This window comes from Seriola dumerili, unplaced genomic scaffold (assembly GCF_002260705.1).
Source record: "Seriola dumerili isolate Sdu_G_001 unplaced genomic scaffold, Sdu_1.0 BDQW01000050.1, whole genome shotgun sequence".
NCBI lineage: Eukaryota > Metazoa > Chordata > Actinopteri > Carangiformes > Carangidae > Seriola > Seriola dumerili.
The window spans coordinates 3,178,334-3,195,500 of NW_019174305.1; the positions used below are offsets into that span (position 1 = coordinate 3,178,334).

The following is a 17,167-nucleotide window of genomic DNA, read 5'->3' on the forward strand; positions in this document are numbered from 1 at the left end:
GTTCATATATTCCCAGCCTACACCTTCTGCACTGCATTCACCCTCCCATATGTCCAGTCAGTCAAATTTCTGCCTCCTCAGCAGTGTTGTGACTGAGTCTGTCTTTTTTATAAGATGTTCAGAGAAAGCTTTCATCATATATGTTTACATTGGTCAAAGATATGGACGTCAGTGTATGTGGTCATTTTTGCTTGCTGTCCCTGTGGCTCTGCATGGTTTGGGTGGAAGATTTTGGTGATTATAGCCTACCTAATGGAACTGCTGACTCCTCATTGTTTTATTTGTATTGTTCCCCTTTTAGTGACTGCCAGTGTTTGTATTTACTCTGACCATAGACACATAATACTGTAGTCGGCACATTTATTTTTGCTGGTCTACCTGCCTGTACATTTGAGCTGCTTTTATTGCTAGCAGGGTTTCTAATCTCAATTACATTAAATTGATTACATGCTAATTTGATACACTATCAAAAAAAAAATCTCTAGATTGTTATAAGAACACTAAAAACTCAACTAAGTGAGCTTCAGCATTTCAATTCCCTACACTATTGTGAAAATAACATAAATGTATTTGATCAGACATTTATAACTTTTGCCATAGATACAGATCTATTCAAAACGTTTGTGTCCATGTAAATAATTTTTCATTTTTTCTTAAATGTAGTTCTACCATTGGGTTTATTGTTTTCTTTATTATTTCTAATCATAACGATACATAAACTTTTTAAATTTAAAAACATCATTTATTTAAAAACGGAACAAGACTTACAAATTTCATATTAAATTTCACGTGTTTGTGGGACAGCCCTCAGCTCTGGCCCCGGGACATGAGGCCTGCAGGGCCTCCCTCCCTAATGCAGTCAAAATCATTTTCAATCAGAACCAGGCAAACGGAGGGCGTGGCAGAAGTGGAGTATGAAATGAAATAAATGAATCAAACAAAGGTGAAATAATAAAAAAAAAAAAACAGAAACGTGAGATGCTTTGCCCGTGCAGCATAGATGGATGTGTAAAAAGTGAGCAGGGCCTGCAGAGACCCTGAGGATCCCTGTGTGCCCCGTGAACGAGGCGACAAAATAATATCACGTGATCCAAAATGGGCAGTCCTCTGACGGAGCTGAAAAAAGCCATTTTCTGGCGCTGCTGCAAATTCTGTTCAAGTCCAAATAATTTACCTGGATCCTCGTTGGGAGGAGAGGGGAACCTTTATGTCTAAACAGGTAGGAACGATGCATCGGTGACCGCTCTTTATCGGGCACATCGCGCCGCTGTTTGCTGAGGCGCACACAAAGTGAACGGTGTCACATTTTGAGTCTCTCTTGTTCGCCTCCTGATACAGCCCTGTCAGTGAATTTAAGATGGCTGCTTTGTGTACTAGTGTGATTTTCTGCGGCTCTGCACCCCCTCAGTGCTGGTGTTTCCACTGGATGTGTTTGGTCGTGGTGCTCGGTCGGACGGCGGAGCTCCGGAGAAATGGAAACGCTCTTTGTTGCTCCGCTGGTCGAGGAGCAGAGCTGATGCACAAGATGAGGCCACACAGGGGCGATTCAAAAGCCGACTGTTGTGTACCAGCGCACAGACTGCATTTAGCTGCACGGCTCCTGTTTCCAGCACGTTATTTATCGCTACAACGTGACGTTAGAGTTGTTTTTGTTGGCCACCGGCTCTCTTTGTTGTGGTTTCACAACCTGCTGTCCCAAGGACGAGCTGCAGACATTGTCTGAGAGGAGCTCTGTGGCAGCCACTCATTGACCCTATGGGATAGAACTAATAAGTCTCAACAAGCATTATACACATTTACCTGGGCTCCCGTGCCCCACTGTGCAACAAGAACCTCTCACGTTGTTGTTGTTGTTTGCTTCCTCTGCAGATCTGTCCAGATGGATAAAATGCAGCCCAACCGGATTAAAATCACAGATCTGAACCCACACCTCACATGCCCACTGTGCGCTGGTTACTTAATTGATGCTACAACCATTGTAGAGTGTCTGCACTCCTGTAAGTTCCTCACACACAAACCATTACATTACATGCATACTGTCTCGGTTAACTCGACTGAGAAATCGGCATTGATCTTACAGTGTTCTGCACATTGAGAAGACCTCCTGCACATGTTGTAGCTCTCAGGATGAGAGTGTGATCTTGAGTCATGCACTTTAATGTTAAATTTTAGAATCAGGCCTATAGGAAGTCAAATGTGTGCACAATGATAATGTAATTCATGTGAAATAACATTTAAGTTTTTGTTGACATTGCGTGCAAGGTGTTGATTGGACTGTGGAGACAAGTGATGTTTGGACTGGATTATATTTAAAGGTCTTCAGTTAGTCTCTCAACAGTCAGAATCAAAATGTAACAAAGGTAGTAATGTATCATTTTTAGTACACGGTGTTCATGATGCTGAGTCCGCTCCATGAACAGCACATTAACACTGATAATGATAAAGAGCTGTGTTCTAGCGTCTGTCTGTGTCCTCTCTCCTGGTCTAGTTTGTAAAACCTGCATCGTTGCCTTCCTGGAGACAAATAAGTTCTGTCCTCGATGTGATGTCCAGGTTCACAAGACGTGTCCACAGCTCAGCATCAGGTAGATGAGAGTGGTTTACATCAGGCTTTTTAAAAAAAGAATGAATGCAATATGTATCATCTCTAATAATGTTTCTTTCCTCTTTTTTTCCAAGAGCGGACAAAACTCTACAAGATATTGTTTATAAGCTTGTTCCAGGGTTATTCAAAGGTAAGACGAGTTATCTTGAAGCCAGCTCTTAGTCATAGTCTTTTGTCACAGGTTTCCATTTTAAGATGCAATTCTTTTTCCGAAACTAGATGAGATGAAACGGAGGCGGGACTTCTACGCAGAGAATCGTGTGCTGGAACCAGGGGAAGTGGTGGAGACGTTTAACATTGCAGAGGATGAAATCATCAGTCTGTCCATACAGTTCTATGAGAGGAACAAGTGAGTCGCTCATTTCTCATCAATCGGCAGCGTAAATTCTTAATGTCGGGTCTGTTTACGGGGAAATTTGCAGAGACAAGTGTAAAAACAATGAAAGGAAATAATCTGGTCATGCATGAAGTAAAGGACAGAGAAGAACTAAGAGTCATTAAACAGAAATAAGTCACAGGAGTAAGACCTGTGTATGAGACATGCATTGACAAAGAGGTTCCAGTCAAACTTGCACTGAATATGATTTTCTGCATGTGTGGAAATAATTGTTAATTATTGTTGAACACCTTTTCTTTGTATGAAATTTTCCCTGCAGAAACAATGAGAGGCAGCGTTCGGAGATGGAAGGAGACAAGGTAAAATTTCAGTTATGAATCAAAGTTGGGGAAAGCAGCAGTGAAGCCTACACACTACTCACATTTAATGTGGTTTTCTGGTCCTAACCGTGGATTTATGCATCCCCTCTCTACTCTTTTCTTTGTTCTCAGTCCAATGGTAAACGCTTCCTGCAGTGCCCAGCAGCCATGTCCGTCATGCACTTAGCAAAGTTCCTCCGGAGCAAGATGGATATTCCCAACAACTACCGGGTAATTAGACGAAATGCACCCAACAACTCTTTGCCGTATTGATTCTGTAGCAAACTGCAGGGTTCAGGAACAATAATATAAAATGCATTGTGTAAAAGGACTTTTAAGTCTAGAGTAACTTAATCATAACCGCAAACCACTGCCACACAGGTGGCTCATATTGGGCTGCCTGCAGATATAAAAGCGCTCTGACAGTCAGCGCTGTGATATGTGAGCTGTCAGTGCAACATGAAGACTGACAGAGGTTCAAAGGGACCAAGTAATAGTGTTCAGAGCGAGGGACATCGCTTCAAAACCATTAAATACTGTTACATGTTGGAACAAACAAAGAATATGACAAATATATTAAGTTTATATATAATTATTTTTTATCATATATTTATTTCCACTTGTCATACCAAATAAAGCACAGGAATGATTAATAACATTAATAATGGCTCATGCTGCATTCTTGCAATGTTGGTAGACAGCAGGTAGCAGTGTTCATGCATTATTCTAATACAGTTAGCCACATTGCTAACCTCGTGGTCACAGTTTGTTTTGTATTTGTAGTGGTAAACAAGTAAAACCAGATACAAACAAACGATATAAAGCTCAATCTTAATTAGCTGGATTGACTGAATTTAGAGGTGGTATAGGATATTATTTATAGGTAGTGGCAGTGGTGGCGGCCTTGTAGCCATTTTGCCACCGATATGTGGATGTCCCAGTAGGTCCTCTGGCCAAGTTGGAGATATGATCGCTGGCAGAAATGACCAATATCCTACAATTAGGAGGCTGACGTGAATGTTTTTCCCACTCAGCTGTTTGCAATTATGTAATATGTGAATATGGTAGTGAGCCAGCATGTACAACATGAGGACCCCTGGAAGTGGCTCACATAAATGGAATGCAGCTTTCATTAAGGATATTAGCTGCACCTGTGCTTGTCCTGCTACGGCATGCCAAAATGTCTGCCGCAAAAAAAGGTCTTTAAAATATTATCATCCATCTCGAACAAGAATGTGGACTGTGTTACAGAGGCTAGCTATCAACTTACTAACAACAACTCATTTCTTATCATTTAATAACCATGACTCCTATGAATCGGATGACACATTCACACCACCAGTAAGCCTCACATTATTCTGACATAGAAGTGTTTGCACAGTGTTCCTAGAAATGTACCCCTCTTTGTCACAGCAGAAACGTGGAAATGCCTTAATTAGCTATTTAGACTAATTTTCTAATTTCACCTGCTCATAACCACAGTCTGCACAACATGATATAAATGTGGCATTAGATTCAGTTCTACTGTCCAAACCTAACGCTGTATAAAGAAGGAGTGGTCAGGTATTGTATGTTAAGCAGCAGCTAAATCTAGTCATTAGCAAGACAAGAGTAAGAGTATCCAATAGGAGGATGACTAACGTCTTAATCTGTCTTTTTCTTTCATTCCAACATATGCGTGATTATCAACTGTACACATGTTGAATGGGTGAAAAACAAAGTCGTGGTGTGACGGTTAAAATGGGAAAGGTTTGCATATTTATGACTTGTGAGCCTTTTCGAGACAGTTTGCTGTTGACGTGAACAATATTTTAGGTGGAAACACTGATGTTAAGAGAATTGGCTCCAGTTTGTCTCCCAGTGCAGCACTTTCTGTTTTGGGTTCTTTCCTTAATAATCCTCCTTAGTCAAAACCTCATTAGAGGTGATGTTATAGACAGAGCTGAGTTCAAATGATTGTTTATTCAAAGTTTACAAGTACATTAGTAGTGATGAGCTGAAGGGTGTCATGTTTTATTGTTTCAGAAACACAGCTGATAGAAACCCTCTTATTCAGAAATAAATGATGCTGCTAGAAGAGAAGTAGGTCTGGTTCCAGGTCTGGTTCCTGGAACCAGACCTGGAACCAGACCTGGAACCAGCTAATCCTTGCAGCAGCAGCAGTGGATTTGCCACTACTGGGTCAATATTGAAGTAAAGCTTGGACAGCAGACAGTTGGTGTCCACTGTACTGATGATGCTGCTGCGAGTTTTGTTAGTCTTTTTAAATAGAGATTTTTATTAGTGTCAAAATGTTTATAGACTTTCCTAACTTCCAAACAGTGATATTACTGTGGTGAATATTGTCAGAACATATTGTACGCTGCAGTTTAAAAATATTGGTACCAGTCCTGGAAAGAATCTACACTGGCCACAATTTTTGTTTTAATTCATTTCACTTTGATATGTGAAGTAACTGAAATGCTGCTGAGTTGAAGGACGCCGTACTCTCCTTTCATCCAAGAGAAGAGATATAAACTGTGATGTAACGAGATGTTTTTCTTCTTGTAACACTGCTTTTAAATGGTGTGACTGTCTGCTGCAGGTGGAGGTGTTGTATGGGGATGAGCCCTTGAAGGACTACTACACACTAATGGATATTGCCTACTTCTACGAGTGGAGACGAGTGAGTGACAGCTTTCAGTTTTCGTGGCATTTTCTTCAGCATGTTGCATGTTTTTAGATGAATTAATACATTCAGTGCCAGACAATCAGTGGGAGCAGTGTGTTCTTCTTGAGTTTGGAAGTAGCTCCAACAATAATGTTTGCTGCATTAAAGTTTTTGTAAACGCTGCAACTGCCAAAGTCAGCAGCCAAATAGCAACTTATTTTGGGCAGGAAATGAGCAATTTCAATCATTGATCATTAGTTTTCACCATGTCGATGTTTGTCTTGTGGATTTGATTTTCTCACGACATAGATTGTGAGTGCTTTTCAGTTTTTCCAGACTAGTTCAATATGATGCATTACGCATTTGGAATAAGTTTCAAGTTTCTACAAGTTGATATAAGCGGAAAGTAATGTGAAAAAAAAGTAGAAGTATATATGAGTAAGTGATTGCCAGGAAGGAAATGCAGACACAATATGTATCAATGGGCTAAAACAAGGAAAATCACCGGTATGGTCTTCATGCATATGTTGAAAACAGGAACACACACTGAAGTTAACTTTTAGTCTGCTGCGTTTTCTTCATTCACGTTCTGCTGTTTTTAGTGTTTATTTTGATGTTCTAGTTGTGTGTTTATGATTCCTGTTGCTGCTTCAGTGGCAGTGAAAACATTCGACAGTTTCATCTAATTCAATATGTTCCTCCAGTTTTCTTCATAACCATGATGATGATAATTTGCCATCAACTCTGATAACCATGTCTGTGAGATGATTTAACTGGAACTGATCTTGTAGGAGTTGGGACTTCTGAGCATGACATGAATCCCTAAAACACCTCACAAATACATAGTTCCATATTTTAAAAAGGCCTTGTAATTTCCCAGAACAGCTGGGCACTGTAGTCGTTAGCAATCCTTACTCAAACAGGAGTAAATGGTGCGTTTGTTGTGGACTATTTTCAGCTGTGGATGAATACACAGCTATCGGATGAATAAACACTTGGTGCTGGTTAGTAGGACTGGGCATTTCCACTGATTTGCCATATTGATTCAGTTCCGATTCACAAAGTCCCGATTCAGTATCGGTTCAGTCAGAGATAGTTCAGTTACAACACCAGTTTTGCTTACACCAGTGAACTAATGCTGTAAATTGTTCCTCTAACTGGGTGCATTATTAAAAATATCTTGCACATGGCTTTGCTTTTGTCCAGCTCTTCGCTGTCTTCAGTTTTTAAATCTTAAATGCAACCACTTTAGACCAGTGCCTTCAGTGGAGCCCTTGTTGTGTGGGAAGGGTGGTCACATGAGAGTAACAGGGTTACAGCTTCACACATCAACGGGAGACTGTAAAAGACATGGACCAAAAGCTTGATCTCTGGATTTTATGAATCGATATCGGATGACTCAAATGAAGATCAGTTTGAGTTGGAGAATCGGATTTGATCAACTCAGCCCTACTAGTTAGTATTTCTTGCGGCAGGATGGTGTGTGTAGGGTTGAGTCAAAATAAACTACAATGTGTGTGTGTGTGTGTGTTCAAGGTAATGAAGGAGCATGGCACTGGGTGTGGCTCACTGATGTGTCTTTAATAGTTTTGGAGCTGTGTGGCACAAGAAGAATAAGATGTATCAGGCTTTGGCTTCAGAGACAAATAATTAAATTACCAGCTGTCGCCAGTCTCATCCTTTAAAAATAGATTTGAAATAAATGGACAGATTGAAAGTCCTGTCCTGTCCACTAACTGATGCATTATAAAATCTGAGCTTCTGTCAGCAGTCCTGATGGTGTGTGTTCCTCTGTGCAGACTGGACCCATCCCCCTGCAGTATCTAGTCAAACCCACCCGGAAGCGCAGGAGGCCGTCCCAGTCTGCTGCTCAGGGACACTCTGATGGCGTCAACACCAGTCCGACGTCAGAGAGCGACTCCCAGAGCGACAAAGTCCACAGTCCTGCTGCAGCCCAGCCGCCCCGATCCTCCTCGCAGTCCAGCCCTGCCTCCCACACCCCCTCTCCCACCATCCAAAGCTCCAACGGTACCACTGTGCCCAACAACACTCAGCGACACACTCTCGCCTCCAAACAGGGCGCCAACGCTCGCAAGGTGACTGTCAATGGCACAAGCTCTGGGGCCGGCAAAGAGGAGGCGAGGGGAGGTGACAAAAGCGGTTTGCCACCGGCGACCTAACGTGTGTACTGCGCAGCAGGGAGGACAGTGTTTGAATTGCTCCCTTCTTTCTTTCTTCAGAGCAAAAAGACGAGCTTGAGTTCTTCTTCTGGACAAACGGGGGCCAGATTACTGTTATCACCTTTCAACAGGAGAGGTGCAGCCAAATAGACACTTGTATGTATGTGCGTGTGTGTGTTTATGTGTGTTAGACTAGAACGGTGCACACATACAAACTGTACAGTATGTATCAAATGTGAGCATGTGTGCATACATATGTATAAACTTATCTTTTATACAAGATATTGTAATCGTTTTGTATTGTATATGCAGTGGGTCTGTTTCATTTCCAGAGCTCTTTCAACATTGATTTGGCTTCCATACAACGTGAGACAAAATGCTGGGAGGCATTGCAGTGCACATCACTGCGCAAGTTGGATGTAAAGAAAAAAAAAAAAAAAAGCTAATCCTTGCCTTTGAACAGTCATGTTAATAACTGCTGTATAAATGTCCAGTAAAAGCAACTGCTCATCAGGTAACACACATACATTACATGAAGCTGTTGATGCACTTTGTTAAGGTCAGATCACACAGTCCAAACCATTAAGTATTTTCCAACAGGAGAAGCATTTATATTTACTGAATACCAAGCACCACCATGCTTGCAAGCAGACGTCTGTCAGAAGACCGTCTCCTCTCGCGGCAGGCGAAGAACTCAAAAGGGATTTGGATATTTGGCCATGTATGTTGTAGTTCCATCATTTTCAACATTCCTTTTGTTTCTTTTCAACAAACAATATTTTTTTTTTTTTTTTTTTTTTTTTTTTTAAATCAGCCATATGTGCATGTTTTAGGTCAATAAAATGTTTACTTACTAGGTTTTTCTGACCTGACTGTCCTGTTTGATTCCCTTATATCATGTTGTGTGTGCAGTATGTTGCAGAAGCTGAGAGTGAGGAACAAAAAGCATTGATCAGAATTTAAAATTTCACAGACAGATGAGAATTGAGTCGTTCTGTGACAGATTTAAACAACTATGTAAGTAAGATAATTCCCACATCTCCATGGCATAACTATCTAAAAGCAGGGGGTGTTAAATGTATTGTCTCAAATTTTATTTTTTACATTTATATACTGAAGATATATACCCACAATAGACTCATTACCATGAATAGAAATATACCTCAGTGGGTTAAGTGCAAAGCTGTCTGATGGGTGATACAGTAGGAGTGCCTTCTCTCTGAATCCACCCTATAGGTCCAAACAGCCTGACCCTGGTTGACATGTTCAACTTTGTTATCAAAAAGCTTTTCACAAAAATCCCTGCAACCATTTCTACTTAAACAATATCACATTTCTGTATCTATCAGAGGAGGCTCTGTTCTCAGCTCTGCTCACTTACTGAGTCTTTGGGGACTCACTGAGTCCTCAGTATATGACATGATCCAGACAACAGGTGCCACAGCAGCTGAGTAGAAATAAAGAGACACAGTGACGCCTTTGAATTCTGATATTGACATGAAATGTTTGTTAACCTTACCACCATAGACCAACACAAACTAGTTTTAGAAATTACACCACTCCTCTAACAGTGTCGGCACAAACTGAAGATTAAAAACAAAGCATTTATTGGCTGCTTACAGTGATGAATATTTCACATGAAGGAAAGCATATGAACACATCCCAAAGGAAATTATCACATTTTATTTCATCTACTATGTTAAGCTTTATGAGGAGAGAGCAGCACAAGGCTCCGCACTATCACACAGTCCCAGTCTCTACGAGATGAAGTCACATCATTTCATGCACATAATTCAGTGTTCAACTCCAACATGGGCCGTTTTCTCCAGTAAAACTAGAACTTTAGATTCTAGACTACTATTACATCCCATCTTTAACAATCTTTTTCCTATCGACTGCCAGGGTTGTTTACTTATTTGCAACGTTATTCAGAAGACAACTAGATATATTAAAAAGGGACAGTCACCACAGTGTCATATCACCAACCCCAATGTTAATGCAACATTGTATTCACCATATAAAAACAGAGCACAGTGGCCTGACGTGTTCGATCATGTTATATGTGCTGCGTTCATGGAGTGCAATGTGACTACAGCAGTAAAGTTTATGCTCTGCCTCGACAACGGATGCCCTGTTTATTCTCCCAGATCAGGATGAGGTTAAATCATCTGGCAATAATCCTCCTTGTTCAAGAGTCAGTCTCCTCATGTAGTGTGGCAGACACAATGAAGTCCTGCTTGTGTGTGCCGTCGCAGTAAGGTGGATTGTTGGTGTATTTGCATCCACACAACCAAACTGTGGTGTCTTTGTCTGGGACAAAGCGCAGCGGGGACAGGCCTTGGGCTTTGAACTTGTGGGATCCGTCGCAGAAAGGCTGAAACATAAAGATTTGATCAGAGAATACACAGGGTTTGTACTTTGAGATAGATGACGTCAAAAATAGTTTTACCTGTTTCTTACTGTGTCCACAGGTGCACCATGAGTAACGCTTTCCACCAACCAGCTCCACTTTGAAAGGCTTCTTAGAGGGGATGACAGGTTCTGGAGGGAGTGTGGAGAGCTGCACCTGAGGACATTACAACAATATAGTGCTCAGTTTATCTAAATAAGTCACAGCACTGTAAGATTAAAATAATACACCCTTCTTGTAATGTTAACTAAAGAATATGTATTAACTCTTAAATGTACTTAATTATCAAAAACAGTCTTTGAATAGTGGTCAGTGTTTTATTAACCCTCTGGACTGTTTGGGTGTCTACAGGCTGTGACTAATTAACTCTCCCCGACTCACTGCTAAGATTTGTTGCACTTGTCAAGATGTAAAAACTTCTTGTCCTTGATCTTTAGGATTTTTATAGACCTTTTACACAGCAGAAGTTTTCATGTCGCAGCAGGAACGACATGTAATTCATATAATTAAAAATGGCTGCATTCCATTTAGGTGAGCTGGTTCCAGGATACTGGTAATGTGCATGCTGGCTTACTGGGGCAACTGATGGAACAAAGCCATTGCACCACCGGTGCTTTTCCTGCCATCACAGGTAAAAATGTCTTCTGTGAAAAAGGTCTAATTTGTTCATGAAGTTTGGTTACTGCAAGTAACAGGCAGCTTCACCCAACATCAATATGAGAAAAGTCTAATTAACTAGAACAAGTGAAAGCAGCTGTGTTGGGGATCTGGGGCCAGTTTCACAAAGATATTTCAGACTGGCCTTTGGTGTTGGTCCAGTCTTAATTTTGCTTTCTTATATTGTTATATTGTATTTCAAATAAAGACTGACTCACAAAAACATTAGGCACCTTACCACTGGGCTATCTCAGGCCTGAGACCAATGTTACCATGGTAACAATCAATGACACCTGCACTGACTAGTAGCACAAAGCAACAACAACAAAAAACAGGAAAACATGGCTCATAATTTATGGTTTGCTAACATTGTTATGGAGAGAGCGATGAGAAGGGAAAGAATTTTTAGAGATTGCAGCCATTTTTTTCAAATCATTTTTTTCTTTTTTTTCCCCATTGTATCAGTCTTCATACACTCTTGTAACTGTTGAATTTTGCTAAAAGACAAATATTTTCTGCTGGGGTACACAGAGCTGAGTGCTTAGATGGGATTCCTTGGTCAGCCATTTTTTTTTAATTTTGAAAAAAGTTTGAATTTACCCAGAATTCATTGTACCGCAGTCCGGTTTAAAACAGTCAAGAACTAAACTGCTTTGTGCAACGGATGAATTTAGACGTCTATCTCTAGACTGACCATTTGTTATATCCTGTACACCAAACTCCATGTTCTTAGAAGATACAGGCCTTTTTCATGAAAGACATGTCACAACCAGAAAAACACAGGTGTAAATGATACAAGTCATGATGGCTGAATTCAATTTAGCTGTTTCAGTTTCAGAGTCCTGATATTGTCCACGGTGGCTCTTTGTCACACTGACTTGACTTACTGGGACACTTGTATTGGACTGTATACACTAGACTGCAGTGAGGAATACACAAACCTAAACATTGTTGAAACCAAACGATCACATCGCTCAACACAGGAGGGCCAACTCCTCAGTAGGTGACCTACCCCTGAAGTAGGAGGGAAACCATCCCTGAACAGTGGAGGGGGTCTACGACACCACTTGTCCCCTCACTTACAACAGTGTCCTTTCATCCCTTCACAGGAAATTTAACATCCATTCACACTTGGCCTCTGGCAACTCTAACAACTGTCATTACAACAACCAGGAGCACTAACAAATGGATCAAGTATCTACGTCCGAGTCCAGCTGCTCTTAATTCAACAGTTCTTGGAACTCCATGACCTGGATGACAAAGTGTCTCCACAGACAACAGAGATATTGTTAATGTTATCAGTGACACCTGTGCTTCTCTTGCCATGACATGTGAATAGGGGACAATCAAAGCTGTAGGATAACTGTGTGAGAAAAAGTGGAACATCAGGCTAGGGTTGAAAACACCTGTGTGTGGCTGTGCAGGAACTGTGGTGTTATACAGTAGGTGGCGCCACATCTACATCTTCTCATACTGTAAGTTACTCTTGCATACTCTTGCAGCATACATTAGAGGTCTTGTATGTTAGTGGCTGTTGATTAACTCAAGTGCACATTGTTTGTTTCTGCATCTGGACACAGGGAAACTGACAGTACAGAGTCAATGTATTTAACACTACAACGTGATGAAATCATAACTGCGCAGTAATTTTAGAGGAAACTGACTAACAATCAGTTTGACAATACCATGCTTACAAAACGCAGGCTAATATCAGGAGTCAATTTACCTTGGAAGCCGCCATAGCTGGTGCCCAAGTGTGCCTCAAGGTTAAACTGATCCGTATGTGGTCTAACTTAGTCACCAACGCGTTCATGTCTTCAGTGACAGTTAACACCAACACAACCTCTTCTAGCTGCGGTTCAAAGACACGAACAGTGAAGCTGACAGCTGACCGGATTGTGGAAATCACTTCCTGAAGGGTCACGTGTCAGCAGCTGAGCCAATGAGGAGGCGGATATCAGTCACTGGCAGATAACGCTGAAGTGATTTGAGAGTGACTAACATAGATGAGTTTTTATTATGAATAAGTAAAAACTCTACAGGATTAGACAGCAGGTTTATTATTATTATTTGTCCTATTATCATTATTGTTAGTTTTATTAGTAGTAGTATTATTTATAAAATAAAATTGAATTAAAATTCAAATAAATTATTCAGTATTAGCCATCAAGACCAGGGCTGTAGCTACCATTGAAGACAGAGAGTGTCCTCAGTATTTTATTCTGGAAATGTTTGGACCTGTAATGCAGCTTACATTATATAATTCAATGTTATATTTTTATAGGGCTCAATTATTTTTGAGATGAAGTCTTCACAAAATTGACAATGATTAAGCAAATACTGTAAATACATATATAAATTCAAAATTTTACAAATTTTCCCCCTGTAATTTATTCCTGGGGGAGAACAGAAACCTTTCATTTGAATAATGAAAACATCCTTTCATCGCTGCACACCCACAAAAGAAAATACTAGCAATATAAAAGATAAAAATGACATTAAACTAAAAATCAATAAGAATCAGATGATCAGATTCTAATGTAGAGAACGGCTTATTGTAAATCAATTTAAAAAGTCAAGAAAAAAAAATCCCTCTCTATATTTTTGGAAACTTAGTCACAACACATGGAAAAATATGCACATTAACAGACTTTGGCTAAATTTAGTTTTTCTTTCCAAAAGTGATTTGGATGTTAAGTGGCTACTTGGACATCAGCATCAACTGCTTTGACAAATATCATTTACTCTGTATGTCGCTGACACAACAATTCTATAAATTATGCATTTGTATCTATGATTTGTATAAGAAAAAAGCATAATTCAAAAAATTATGCAATTTATCCAGACAAAACATCAGCCAGACAAGTAAAGATGATAAATCAGTGGGGGACATCTGTACACTGTCACATAAACAAAGAGTCAGCAGTAAATGCATTTTGTTTTAATATCAAAGGTTCTGAGATTATCATGGTAATTGTGTGAATATCATAAGTAATAATAAAACAACACACAAAGCACTAGATGAGTTTATAAATACAGTATATATTGTACAATATGGTGGAATGCTCAATTACACAAGCAGAGATTACGCCCCCAAAAAACAGCAAAACTCCTTTTATACCATTAAAGAAACCCCTGTCAGTATAGCGAATAGTAACCCACGACAGATTTATAGCCCCACACACATAAGACCCATGGAACCGTCCCATACTGGAAAATACAGGAACATCATAACTAATAATAATAATAATAATGATGATATGAAATCAATACAAAAACATAAGTTATAAACTCATAATAGAAAAAAACACACATTCCTCCATATTCAATAAAATTAATTCCTAGCTTGGATAAAAAAAAAAAAAAAACAAAACACAAAAAAGATAACTCACAATTGGATGATGTTACATAATACTCACATAGCACACCTGTATCATACTGCTATCTCATTTTTATATATCATATGGAGAGAACAATTCTGTAAATATATCAAATGTTATAGAAAAGATACTTTAAAGTTTTACCCTGATATGTTATTAAATAACATGATTCTGCTGAGTCTAGATAAAGATTTCTTCCTGTTAACTTCTATTGCAGTTACTCCTTGGCCTTTACAGGACGGTCATTTTGCGAACAGCATTGTTCATTTAAATACGCCTTTCACCGACTTCACTAAATCCTGGAAGATGACTTTTAAGTGCGAACCATCACAGTACGGTGCATTTTTGGTTTGCTTACAGGCACACAGCATCAAGGTCCTGTCTTTGTCAGGGGTGAAACGTAGAGGAGAGATGGTGGGTGCTGCTGTCCTGTGAGCTCCGTCACAGAAAGGCTGACAGAGAGAAAAGTAAAGGATGAATACACAGATTGTCAAATTATCTTCAGATCACTTCACAGACACATGTAAGGATTTTAGTGCCAGAACGGTGTGAACTTTTAATTTAAAAAAAAAAACATATTTAATTGTATTAATGGTAAATAGACTGCACTTATAGAGCACTTTTCTACTTGTATCGACCACTCAAAGTGCTTTACAATTCTTGCCACATTCACCCACTCACTCACACATCACATCCATACACAGACACTGAGGGGCAGCCATCAGGGGCCATTTGTTTTTAAGCTCCTTCTTCTTAAGTCAGAAAAACGACAGTAGTTTGATATGTGCAGATTCCTAGTAATAGGAATTTGGGGTTCAGTATCTTGCCCAAGAACACTTCAACATGTGGACTGGAGGAGCCGGGGATCAAACCGCCGACGCTCTGATTAGTGAATGACCCACTCCCCCCCCCTGAACCACAGGCGGCTGCTGTGTTAAATCTCTTCCCAAGCATACTACAGCAAATGTTTTTTTTGGACTAGGTTAGATAGTATAAAAAGTTGATATCTGAATTTCTTTAACATTTAATATTTATACGGTTTTTGTTTTGTTTAAATTAATCCAGTTTGGCTCTCTTCTTCACATTACTGGGGATCTCTGCACATATCAACCTACTGTAGTTTTTTCTGACTTACGAAAAAGGAGCTTGAAAACAGTATTCAGCACTTCTAAACTTAAACACTGACCTCAGCCATTAGTGTGTGCATGTTTTTACTGCCATTAACAGGAAGACATTCGAGTCTCCTCTTGCAAACTGCCTCAACAGGCAGCTTTCAAATGGGTGTTGATGTAAACTGGACATAGGCGGCACTAAATGAACCATGACTTTAAAAAACTGGCATCCCTCCCAGGTGTGGCTGAAACCAGAACCCCAGCATGCCGCATGTGCTCACCTGTTTCTTGCTGTGTCCACACGCACACCAGGCGTAGCGTTTCCCAGCAGACACCTTCACTCTGTAGGGCAGCCGGGCTGCAGAGACAGGCTGTGTGGACATCAGGACGCTCTGCATCTGGAGACAAAATGCACCATCACATGTGAGACACACCACTGGGTGACAGCTGGAGAGAACACCCGGACTAAATAGTGAGCTGACATAATAATGAGCTGACAGTCAAATAAAAAAAAAGCTGGACATCCAACCAGTTGGCTATTTATTCCATAACACAAAATAGTTACTGAGTGATACACAAACACATTTTACAAAAGCATCTGAGCACAGACAAGAACAGAACAGACATAAGATGAAGACATAAGCTACAGTATGTTTTATGAGGTCGCTGTACTTCTGCTTTATCTGATAGCTTTAAATGACGTGACGAGCCTCAGTGTCCTCTACTGCCCCTTCAGACTGTCAGGGGGGGAGTGGTTCAGGTTTTTGTTTGCACACAACAGAAAAAAAAACAAAGAACACCGATATTCTGTGATATAAACTTATGGTCACGGCTCAGAAGTGGGAATCACTGCATCAGCAAATGTAACAGGAAAAAGACCTCCTGAATGTACACTCAGACTTGTAGCAGGTAGACAACATTACCCACCATCGAGGAGGAAGCAGAGAGAGGCGAAAGTGGTTGAGGTCGTATTAAGTCCCGTGTGCATCCTCTCCACAATGCGACTACAAAACCGCTCGAGTTCATTTTGTCGTAGTGAAAGTGGACGAAGTTGTGTTATTGTGAGGCTACTTTAATTCTCCGGAGGGAATCACAACTCTGACGCCAGCTGCGAGACAAAACTTCGAGGGACCGCGGGTAAAGTTACAACATGGCCTCCGTACCTCGGTAGTCCAGGTGATTGGCTGGTGACTGTAACATCTCGTAGACCGTGCTGAAGCCACGCCCCCTGACCCCCCCCCCCTCCTTCACAGTGGATTTGAAGGTCAAATCCACTGAAAATCTGCGAAAAAGACAAGGAAAATGGTATCACTTCCTAATAATGCATCATTTATACATAAAAAGGGTTCATTAGTTGTGAATAATGGATTTATTGATAGTTAGTAAATAGTATAAGGCTTTATTGATCAGTTAGAAGCTTTAACATAGTATATTTTTGGCTGGTTCATAATCCATTATAAATTATGTGTTTCTCAAA

At 40.2% G+C, this 17,167-nt stretch overlaps 3 protein-coding genes across 3 annotated transcripts; 1 reads left to right on the top strand and 2 right to left on the bottom strand.

Moving 5' to 3' along the window:
* Positions 1 to 1,125: 1,125 nt before the first annotated feature.
* pcgf2 (polycomb group ring finger 2) lies at positions 1,126 to 8,572 on the top strand. The gene is made up of 9 exons (XM_022740050.1): positions 1,126 to 1,219; positions 1,870 to 1,997; positions 2,489 to 2,585; positions 2,680 to 2,735; positions 2,825 to 2,954; positions 3,262 to 3,301; positions 3,434 to 3,532; positions 5,886 to 5,966; positions 7,751 to 8,572. The coding sequence occupies exons 2-9, from the start codon at positions 1,880 to 1,882 to the stop codon at positions 8,129 to 8,131; spliced, it is 1,002 nt and encodes a 333-aa protein (XP_022595771.1). The 5' UTR covers positions 1,126 to 1,219; positions 1,870 to 1,879; the 3' UTR covers positions 8,132 to 8,572.
* A 623-nt stretch (positions 8,573 to 9,195) lies between these two features.
* cisd3 (CDGSH iron sulfur domain 3) lies at positions 9,196 to 13,108 on the bottom strand. The gene is made up of 3 exons (XM_022740051.1): positions 12,925 to 13,108; positions 10,581 to 10,697; positions 9,196 to 10,505 (listed from the first exon to the last, which is right to left on the bottom strand). Exons 1-3 carry the CDS (start codon positions 13,009 to 13,011, stop codon positions 10,320 to 10,322), a joined length of 390 nt encoding a protein of 129 aa, XP_022595772.1. The 5' UTR covers positions 13,012 to 13,108; the 3' UTR covers positions 9,196 to 10,319.
* A 1,108-nt stretch (positions 13,109 to 14,216) lies between these two features.
* Positions 14,217 to 16,852, bottom strand: LOC111217980 (CDGSH iron-sulfur domain-containing protein 3, mitochondrial-like). The gene is made up of 3 exons (XM_022740053.1): positions 16,618 to 16,852; positions 15,972 to 16,088; positions 14,217 to 15,030 (listed from the first exon to the last, which is right to left on the bottom strand). The coding sequence occupies exons 1-3, from the start codon at positions 16,714 to 16,716 to the stop codon at positions 14,842 to 14,844; spliced, it is 405 nt and encodes a 134-aa protein (XP_022595774.1). The 5' UTR covers positions 16,717 to 16,852; the 3' UTR covers positions 14,217 to 14,841.
* Between the last annotated feature and the right edge of the window lie 315 nt (positions 16,853 to 17,167).

What these genes read in the sequence shown, in the direction of transcription:
- pcgf2 (XM_022740050.1), top strand. Translation starts at nt 1,880, where the DNA reads ATGGATAAAATGCAGCCCAACCGGATTAAAATCACAGATCTGAACCCA. An exon ending in CAGTTCTATGAGAGGAACAA is followed by an intron (nt 2,955 to 3,261) that starts GTGAGTCGCTCA and finishes TTTTCCCTGCAG; the next exon opens with AAACAATGAGAGGCAGCGTT. An exon ending in ACTTCTACGAGTGGAGACGA is followed by an intron (nt 5,967 to 7,750) that starts GTGAGTGACAGC and finishes TCCTCTGTGCAG; the next exon opens with ACTGGACCCATCCCCCTGCA.
- cisd3 (XM_022740051.1), bottom strand. Translation starts at nt 13,011, where the DNA reads ATGAACGCGTTGGTGACTAAGTTAGACCACATACGGATCAGTTTAACC. An exon ending in CAGCTATGGCGGCTTCCAAG is followed by an intron (nt 10,698 to 12,924) that starts GTAAATTGACTC and finishes TAATGTCCTCAG; the next exon opens with GTGCAGCTCTCCACACTCCC. An exon ending in GTGGACACAGTAAGAAACAG is followed by an intron (nt 10,506 to 10,580) that starts GTAAAACTATTT and finishes TTTATGTTTCAG; the next exon opens with CCTTTCTGCGACGGATCCCA.
- LOC111217980 (XM_022740053.1), bottom strand. Translation starts at nt 16,716, where the DNA reads ATGAACTCGAGCGGTTTTGTAGTCGCATTGTGGAGAGGATGCACACGG. An exon ending in TCTCTGCTTCCTCCTCGATG is followed by an intron (nt 16,089 to 16,617) that starts GTGGGTAATGTT and finishes TTTTGTCTCCAG; the next exon opens with ATGCAGAGCGTCCTGATGTC. An exon ending in GTGGACACAGCAAGAAACAG is followed by an intron (nt 15,031 to 15,971) that starts GTGAGCACATGC and finishes TCTCTCTGTCAG; the next exon opens with CCTTTCTGTGACGGAGCTCA.